The sequence below is a fragment of the Oncorhynchus gorbuscha genome, unplaced genomic scaffold (assembly GCF_021184085.1).
Source record: "Oncorhynchus gorbuscha isolate QuinsamMale2020 ecotype Even-year unplaced genomic scaffold, OgorEven_v1.0 Un_scaffold_2743, whole genome shotgun sequence".
NCBI classification, from domain to species: Eukaryota; Metazoa; Chordata; class Actinopteri; order Salmoniformes; family Salmonidae; genus Oncorhynchus; species Oncorhynchus gorbuscha.
The window spans coordinates 376-10,000 of record NW_025747171.1 but is presented as its reverse complement, the minus strand read 5'-3'; the positions used below and the strand labels follow the sequence as shown (position 1 = coordinate 10,000).

The window sequence follows — 9,625 nt, the reverse complement described above, 5'->3', positions numbered from 1 at the left end:
TATTTGAAAGAAAAACAAGTCAACATTCTCTCTCTCCCCTCCATTCAGGTAACGGTAGTGGAGACTTTAACCATTTCCCCGGTGACCCAGAGTTTGGTGACATCATTCAGAGGGCGGAGCAGGCCATCGAGGGCGGAGTCTTCCCAGAGAGAATCTCTCAGGGTTCTAGCGGGAGTTACTTCGTTAAAGACTCCAAAGGGGTGAGGAAAGAGGGAGTGGGGGGGGGGGGGGTATGGAGGAGGGGTGGAGGGAGGGGAGGTGGAAGATATAGGGGGTGGGGGAGGTGGAAGGTATAGGGGGGTGGAGGAGGTGAGGTGGAAGATATAGGGGGGGTATGGAGGGGTGGAGGGAGGGGAGGTGGGAGATATAGGGGGTGGGGGAGGTGAGGTGGAAGGTATGGGGGTGGGGAGGTGGAAAGTATAGGGGAGGGGGTGGGGGAGGTGAGGTGGAAGTTATGGAGGAGGAGGGGTGGAAGGTATAAGGGGTTGGGGGAGATGGGGTGGAAGGTATAGGGGGTGGGGGGGAGGTGAGGTGGAAGGTATAGGGGGGTGGGGAGGTGAGGTGGAAGGTATAGGGTGGTGGGGGAGGTGAGGTGGAAGGTATAGGGGAGATGGGGTAGAAGGTATATAGGGTGGTGGTGGGGGAGGTGAGGTGGAAGGTATGGAGGAGGCGGGGTGGAAGGTATAGGGGGTTGGAGGGAGATGGGGTGGAAGGTATAGTGGAGGGGGTGGGGGAGGTGAGGTGGAAGGTATATAGGGGGTGGGGGAGATGGGGTGGAAGGTATAGGGGAGGGGGTGGGGGAGGTGAGGTGGAAGGTATATATAGGGGGTGGGGGAGATGGGGTGGAAGGTATAGGGGAGGGGGTGGGGGAGGTGAGGTGGAAGGTATAGGGGAGGGGGTGGGGGAGGTGAGGTGGAAGGTATAGGGAGGGGGTGGGGGAGGTGAGGTGGAAGGTATAGAGGGTTGGAGGGAGATGGGGTGGAAGGTATAGGGGAGGGGGTGGGGGAGGTGAGGTGGAAGGTATATAGGGGGTGGGGGAGATGGGGTGGAAGGTATAGGGGGGGGGGTGGGGGTGGAAGGTATAGGGGAGGGGGTGGGGGAGGTGAGGTGGAAGGTATGGGGTGGTGGGGGAGGTGAGGTGGAAGGTATAGGGGAGGGGGGAGATGGGGTAGAAGGTATATAGGGTGGTGGGGGGAGGTGAGGTGGAAGGTATGGAGGAGGAGGGGTGGGAGGAATTGGGGAGAATTGAACCCACTCCTAGCAGAGACTGGTCCTGGAGTTGAACCCACTCCTAGCAGAGACTGGAGTTGAACCCACTCCTAGCAGAGACTGGAGTTGAACCCACTCCTAGCAGAGACTGGTGCTGGAGTTGAACCCACTCCTAGCAGAGACTGGTCCTGGAGTTGAACCCACTCCTAGCAGAGGCTGGAGTTGAACCCACTCCTAGCAGAGACTGGTGCTGGAGTTGAACCCACTCCTAGCAGAGACTGGTCCTGGAGTTGAACCCACTCCTAGCAGAGACTGGAGTTGAACCCACTCCTAGCAGAGACTGGTGCTGGAGTTGAACCCACTCCTAGCAGAGACTGGTCCTGGAGTTGAACCCACTCCTAGCAGAGACTGGTCCTGGAGTTGAACCCACTCCTAGCAGAGACTGGTCCTGGAGTTGAACCCACTCCTAGCAGAGACTGGTCCTGGAGTTGAACCCACTCCTAGCAGAGACTGGTCCTGGAGTTGAACCCACTCCTAGCAGAGACTGGTCCTGGAGTTGAACCCACTCCTAGCAGAGACTGGTCCTGGAGTTGAACCCACTCCTAGCAGAGACTGGAGTTGAACCCACTCCTAGCAGAGACTGGAGTTGAACCCACTCCTAGCAGAGACTGGAGTTGAACCCACTCCTAGCAGAGACTGGTCCTGGAGTTGAACCCACTCCTAGCAGAGACTGGTCCTGGAGTTGAACCCACTCCTAGCAGAGACTGGAGTTGAACCCACTCCTAGCAGAGACTGGAGTTGAACCCACTCCTAGCAAAGACTGGTCTTGGAGTTGAACCCACTCCTAGCAAAGACTGGTCTTGGAGTTGAACCCACTCCTAGCAGAGACTGGTGCTGGAGTTGAACCCACTCCTAGCAGAGACTGGAGTTGAACCCACTCCTAGCAGAGACTGGTGCTGGAGTTGAACCCACTCCTAGCAGAGACTGGTGCTGGAGTTGAACCCACTCCTAGCAGAGACTGGTCCTGGAGTTGAACCCACTCCTAGCAGAGACTGGAGTTGAACCCACTCCTAGCAGAGACTGGTCCTGGAGTTGAACCCACTCCTAGCAGAGACTGGAGTTGAACCCACTCCTAGCAGAGACTGGTGCTGGAGTTGAACCCACTCCTAGCAGAGACTGGTCCTGGAGTTGAACCCACTCCTAGCAGAGACTGGTCCTGGAGTTGAACCCACTCCTAGCAGAGACTGGAGTTGAACCCACTCCTAGCAGAGACTGGTCCTGGAGTTGAACCCACTCCTAGCAGAGACTGGTCCTGGAGTTGAACCCACTCCTAGCAGAGACTGGTCCTGGAGTTGAACCCACTCCTAGCAGAGACTGGTCCTGGAGTTGAACCCACTCCTAGCAGAGACTGGTCCTGGAGTTGAACCCACTCCTAGCAGAGACTGGAGTTGAACCCCCTCCTAGCAGAGACTGGAGTTGAACCCCCTCCTAGCAGAGACTGGTCCTGGAGTTGAACCCACTCCCTAGCAGAGACTGGTGCAGGAGTTGAACCCACTCCTAGCAGAGACTGGTCCTGGAGTTGAACCCACTCCTAGCAGAGACTGGTCCTGGAGTTGAACCCACTCCTAGCAGAGACTGGTCCTGGAGTTGAACCCACTCCTAGCAGAGACTGGTCCTGGAGTTGAACCCACTCCTAGCAGAGACTGGTCCTGGAGTTGAACCCACTCCTAGCAGAGACTGGAGTTGAACCCCCTCCTAGCAGAGACTGGTGCTGGAGTTGAACCCCCTCCTAGCAGAGACTGGTCCTGGAGTTGAACCCACTCCTAGCAGAGACTGGTGCAGGAGTTGAACCCACTCCTAGCAGAGACTGGTCCTGGAGTTGAACCCACTCCTAGCAGAGACTGGTCCTGGAGTTGAACCCACTCCTAGCAGAGACTGGTCCTGGAGTTGAACCCACTCTAGCAGAGACTGGAGTTGAACCCACTCCAGAGACTGGAGTTGAACCCACTCCTAGCAGAGACTGGAGTTGAACCCACTCCTAGCAGAGACTGGAGTTGAACCCACTCCTAGCAGAGACTGGAGTTGAACCCACTCCTAGCAGAGACTGGAGTTGAACCCACTCCTAGCAGAGACTGGAGTTGAACCCACTCCTAGCAGAGACTGGAGTTGAACCCACTCCTAGCAGAGACTGGAGTTGAACCCACTCCTAGCAGAGACTGGAGTTGAACCCACTCCTAGCAGAGACTGGAGTTGAACCCACTCCTAGCAGAGACTGGAGTTGAACCCACTCCTAGCAGAGACTGGAGTTGAACCCACTCCTAGCAGAGACTGGAGTTGAACCCACTCCTAGCAGAGACTGGAGTTGAACCCACTCCTAGCAGAGACTGGAGTTGAACCCACTCCTAGCAGAGACTGGAGTTGAACCCACTCCTAGCAGAGACTGGAGTTGAACCCACTCCTAGCAGAGACTGGAGTTGAACCCACTCCTAGCAGAGACTGGAGTTGAACCCACTCCTAGCAGAGACTGGAGTTGAACCCACTCCTGGAGTTGAACCCACTCCTAGCAGAGACTGGAGTTGAACCCACTCCTAGCAGAGACTGGAGTTGAACCCACTCCTAGCAGAGACTGGAGTTGAACCCACTCCTAGCAGAGACTAGCAGAGACTGGAGTTGAACCCACTCCTAGCAGAGACTGGAGTTGAACCCACTCCTAGCAGAGACTGGAGTTGAACCCAGCAGAGACTGGAGTTGAACCCACTCCTAGCAGAGACTGGAGTTGAACCCACTCCCTAGCAGAGACTGGAGTTGAACCCACTCCTAGCAGAGACTGGAGTTGAACCCACTCCTAGCAGAGACTGGAGTTGAACCCACTCCTGGAGTTGAACCCAGAGAGACTGGAGTTGAACCCACTCCTAGCAGAGACTGGAGTTGAACCCACTCCTAGCAGAGACTGGAGTTGAACCCACTCCTAGCAGAGACTGGAGTTGAACCCACTCCTAGCAGAGACTGGAGTTGAACCCACTCCTAGCAGAGACTGGAGTTGAACCCACTCCTAGCAGAGACTGGAGTTGAACCCACTCCTAGCAGAGACTGGAGTTGAACCCACTCCTAGCAGAGACTGGAGTTGAACCCACTCCTAGCAGAGACTGGAGTTGAACCCACTCCTAGCAGAGACTGGAGTTGAACCCACTCTAGCAGAGACTGGAGTTGAACCCACTCCTAGCAGAGACTGGAGTTGAACCCACTCCTAGCAGAGACTGGAGTTGAACCCACTCCTGGAGTTGAACAGAGACTGGAGTTGAACCCACTCCTAGCAGAGACTGGAGTTGAACCCACTCCTAGCAGAGACTGGAGTTGAACCCACTCCTAGCAGAGACTGGAGTTGAACCCACTCCTAGCAGAGACTGGAGTTGAACCCACTCCTAGCAGAGACTGGAGTTGAACCCACTCCTAGCAGAGACTGGAGTTGAACCCACTCCTAGCAGAGACTGGAGTTGAACCCACTCCTAGCAGAGACTGGAGTTGAACCCACTCCTAGCAGAGACTGGAGTTGAACCCACTCCTAGCAGAGACTGGAGTTGAACCCACTCCTAGCAGAGACTGGAGTTGAACCCACTCCTAGCAGAGACTGCCCACTGGAGACTGAGCTGAACCCACTCCTAGCAGAGGCTGGAGTTGAACCCACTCCTAGCAGAGGCTGGAGTTGAACCCACTCCTAGCAGAGGCTGGAGTTGAACCCACTCCTAGCAGAGGCTGGAGTTGAACCCACTCCTAGCAGAGGCTGGTCCTGGAGTTGAACCCACTCCGAGCAGAGACTGGAGTTGAACCCACTCCGAGCAGAGACTGGAGTTGAACCCACTCCGAGCAGAGACTGGAGTTGAACCCACTCCGAGCAGAGACTGGAGTTGAACCCACTCCTAGCAGAGACTGGTGCTGGAGTTGCACTACATGATGCCAGGTGATGGAGTTGTCTTTCTGGCCCTGATGTGGTCCTCAGTCTCTCTGTAGTCTGTGATGGAGTTGTCTTTCTGGCCCTGATGTGGTCCTCAGTCTCTCTGTAGTCTGTGATGGAGTTGTCTTTCTGGCCCTGATGTGGTCCTCAGTCTCTCTGTAGTCTGTGATGGAGTTGTCTTTCTGGCCCTGATGTGGTCCTCAGTCTCTCTGTAGTCTGTGATGGAGTTGTCTTTCTGGCCCTGATGTGGTCCTCAGTCTCTCTGTAGTCTGTGATGGAGTTGTCTTTCTGGCCCTGATGTGGTCCTCAGTCTCTGTAGTCTGTGATGCCTAGGCTGGGTTACTGTAAAGCTCTTCCATTAGGCTCTAGGCTGGGTTACTGTAAAGCTCTTTCATTAGGGTCTAGGCTGGGTTACTGTAAAGCTCTTTCATTAGGCTCTAGGCTGGGTTACTGTAAAGCTCTTTCATTAGGGTCTAGGCTGGGTTACTGTAAAGCTCTTCCATTAGGCTCTAGGCTGGGTTACTGTAAAGCTCTTTCATTAGGGTCTAGGCTGGGTTACTGTAAAGCTCTTCCATTAGGGTCTAGGCTGGGTTACTGTAAAGCTCTTTCATTAGGGTCTAGGCTGGGTTACTGTAAAGCTCTTTCATTAGGGTCTAGGCTGGGTTACTGTAAATCTCTTTCATTAGAATCTAGGCTGGGTTACTGTAAAGCTCTTCCATTAGGGTCTAGGCTGGGTTACTGTAAATCTCTTTGTGATAACTGCTGATGGTCTGGGTTACTGTAAATCTCTTTGTGATAACTGCTGATGGTCCGGGTTACTGTAAATCTCTTTGTGATAACTGCTGATGGTCCGGGTTACTGTAAATCTCTTTGTGATAACTGCTGATGGTCTGTGTTACTGTAAATCTCTTTGTGATAACTGCTGATGGTCCGGGTTACTGTAAATCTCTTTGTGATAACTGCTGATGGTCCGGGTTACTGTAAATCTCTTTGTGATAACTGCTGATGGTCCGGGTTACTGTAAATCTCTTTGTGATAACTGCTGATGGTCCGGGTTACTGTAAATCTCTTTGTGATCACTGCTGATGGTCCGGGTTACTGTAAATCTCTTTGTGATAACTGCTGATGGTCCGGGTTACTGTAAATCTCTTTGTGATAACTGCTGATGGTCCGGGTTACTGTAAATCTCTTTGTGATAACTGCTGATGGTCCGGGTTACTGTAAATCTCTTTGTGATAACTGCTGATGGTCCGGGTTACTGTAAATCTCTTTGTGATAACTGCTGATGGTCCGGGTTACTGTAAATCTCTTTGTGATAACTGCTGATGGTGTCGGGGCTTTATTAAATACTGTTGATTCCCTTTTTTCCCATCCAGAAAATCCTTGGTGTTTTCAAACCAAAGTCTGAAGAGCCTTACGGTCACCTCAACCCTAAATGGACCAAATACTTTCACAAGGTATCACTGTTCTCTGGTCTGTTACTATCTCTGTCTTCTACTGATCTCTGGTCTGTTACTATCTCTGTCTGTTTCTATCTCTGGTCTGTTACTATCTCTGTCTGTTTCTATCTCTGGTCTGTTACGATCTCTGTCTTTCACTGTTCTCTGGTCTGTTACTATCTCTGTCTTCTACTGATCTCTGGTCTGTTAATATCTCTCTTTCACTGTTCTCTGGTCTGTTACTATCTCTGGTCTGTTACTATCTCTGTCTTTCACTGTTCTCTGGTCTGTTACTATCTCTGGTCTGTTACTATCTCTGGTCTGTTACTATCTCTGTCTTCTACTGATCTCTGGTCTGTTACTATCTCTGGTCTGTTACGATCTCTGTCTTTCACTGTTCTCTGGTCTGTTACTATCTCTGTCTTCTACTGATCTCTGGTCTGTTAATATCTCTCTTTCACTGTTCTCTGGTCTGTTACTATCTCTGGTCTGTTAATATCTCTCTTTCACTGTTCTCTGGTCTGTTACTATCTCTGGTCTGTTACTATCTCTGTCTTCTACTGTTCTCTGGTCTGTTACTATCTCTGTCTTCTACTGTTCTCTGGTCTGTTACTATCTCTGTCTTCTACTGTTCTCTGGTCTGTTACTATCTCTGTCTTCTACTGATCTCTGGTCTGTTACTATCTCTGTCTGTTTCTATCTCTGGTCTGTTACTATCTCTGTCTTCTACTGTTCTCTGGTCTGTTACTATCTCTGTCTTCTACTGATCTCTGGTCTGTTACGATCTCTGTCTGTTTCTATCTCTGGTCTGTTACTATCTCTGTCTTCTACTGTTCTCTGGTCTGTTACTATCTCTGTCTTCTACTGTTCTCTGGTCTGTTACTATCTCTGTCTTCTACTGATCTCTGGTCTGTTACTATCTCTGTCTGTTTCTATCTCTGGTCTGTTACTATCTCTGTCTTCTACTGTTCTCTGGTCTGTTACTATCTCTGTCTTCTACTGATCTCTGGTCTGTTACTATCTCTGTCTGTTTCTATCTCTGGTCTGTTACGATCTCTGTCTGTTTCTATCTCTGGTCTGTTACTATCTCTGTCTTCTACTGATCTCTGGTCTGTTACTATCTCTGTCTTCTACTGATCTCTGGTCTGTTACTATCTCTGTCTGTTTCTATCTCTGGTCTGTTACTATCTCTGTCTTCTACTGTTCTCTGGTCTGTTACTATCTCTGTCTTCTACTGATCTCTGGTCTGTTACTATCTCTGTCTGTTTCTATCTCTGGTCTGTTACTATCTCTGTCTTCTACTGTTCTCTGGTCTGTTACTATCTCTGTCTTCTACTGATCTCTGGTCTGTTACTATCTCTGTCTGTTTCTATCTCTGGTCTGTTACTATCTCTGTCTGTTTCTATCTCTGGTCTGTTACTATCTCTGTCTTCTACTGTTCTCTGGTCTGTTACTATCTCTGTCTTCTACTGTTCTCTGGTCTGTTACTATCTCTGGTCTGTTACTATCTCTGTCTTCTACTGTTCTCTGGTCTGTTACTATCTCTGTCTTTCACTGTTCTCTGGTCTGTTAATATCTCTCTTTCACTGTTCTCTGGTCTGTTACTATCTCTGTCTTTCACTGTTGTCTGGTCTGTTACTATCTCTGTCTTCTACTGTTCTCTGGTCTGTTACTATCTCTGTCTTCTACTGTTCTCTGGTCTGTTACTATCTCTGTCTTCTACTGTTCTCTGGTCTGTTACTATCTCTGTCTTTCACTGTTGTCTGGTCTGTTACTATCTCTGTCTTCTACTGTTCTCTGGTCTGTTACTATCTCTGTCTTCTACTGTTCTCTGGTCTGTTACTATCTCTGTCTTCTACTGTTCTCTGGTCTGTTACTATCTCTGTCTTTTTCTCTTCCTCTCTCCTCTTCCTCTCTCCTTTTCTGTCCCTAGGTAACGCTATGCTCTGGTTTCTTTTTCTATCTGTCTTTATCTCTGTGTCTCTCCTCTTCCTCTCTCCTCGTCTGTCCCTAGGTAACACTATGCTCTTGTCTGTTTCTATCTCTGTCTGTTTCTATCTGTCTTTCCTCTTCCTCCTCTCTCTCCTTTCCTCTCTCCTCTTCCTCTCTCCTCTTCCTCTCTCCCCGTCTGTCCCTAGTTCTCACTATGCTCTGCTTTCTGTTTCTATCTCTGTCTTTATCCGTCTCCTCTCTCCTCACCTGTTCCTATGTCCCCTTTCTCTTTCTCTCTCTCCTCCTCCCTCTCTCTTTCTCTCTCCTCATCCCCTTCTTCCTCTCCTCCCTTTCTCTCTCTATTTTTACATTAATTTTAACAGTTAATTTAACTCTCCCCACCCAGGCTACCCTTCCTCCCTCTCTCCTCCTCCTCCCTCTGTCCTCCCCCTGCCCTCCTCCTCCCCCTCTGTTTCTCTGTGTAGCTGTGCTGTCCGTGTTGTTTTGGCCGTGGCTGCCTGATCCCCAACCAGGGCTATCTCTCAGAGGTTGCTGCCTCCTCGTTGATACCAGGCTAGGACTGGGGGTGGTCCCCAAAACCAAGGTGAGGTGGGAGGGGGGGAGGGGTGTGTCTAGTCAGTGATAATAACAGGCTGTGTATCTAGTCAGTGATAATAACAGGCTGTGATAATAACAGGCTGTGTGTCTAGTCAGTGATGATAACAGGCTGTGATGATAACAGGCTGTGTATCTAGTCAGTGATGATAACAGGCTGTGTGTCTAGTCAGTGATGATAACAGGCTGTGTGTCTAGTCAGTGATAATAACAGGCTGTGTGTCTTCCAGGCTGTGTGTCTAGTCAGTGATAATAACAGGCTGTGTGTCTAGTCAGTGATGATAACAGGCTGTGTGTCTAGTCAGTGATAATAACAGGCTGTGTGTCTAGTCAGTGATAATAACAGGCTGTGTATCTAGTCAGTGATAATAACAGGCTGTGATAATAACAGGCTGTGTGTCTAGTCAGTGATGATAACAGGCTGTGATGATAACAGGCTGTGTATCTAGTCAGTGATGATAACAGGCTGTGTGTCTAG

The 9,625-nt window shown here is 50.4% G+C and overlaps 1 protein-coding gene across 1 annotated transcript in view; it reads left to right on the top strand.

The window, feature by feature from the left end:
• The window catches only part of LOC124026400 (phosphatidylinositol 4-kinase type 2-beta-like), a 15,458-nt gene extending 6,348 nt beyond the window's left edge, over positions 1–9,110 (top strand). The window contains exons 2-4 of the mRNA XM_046339429.1: positions 49–200; positions 6,538–6,618; positions 9,018–9,110. Coding sequence (XP_046195385.1) covers positions 49–200; positions 6,538–6,618; positions 9,018–9,110 — 326 coding nt within the window. The remainder of the gene's footprint in view (positions 1–48; positions 201–6,537; positions 6,619–9,017) is intronic.
• The last annotated feature ends 515 nt before the right edge of the window (positions 9,111–9,625 follow it).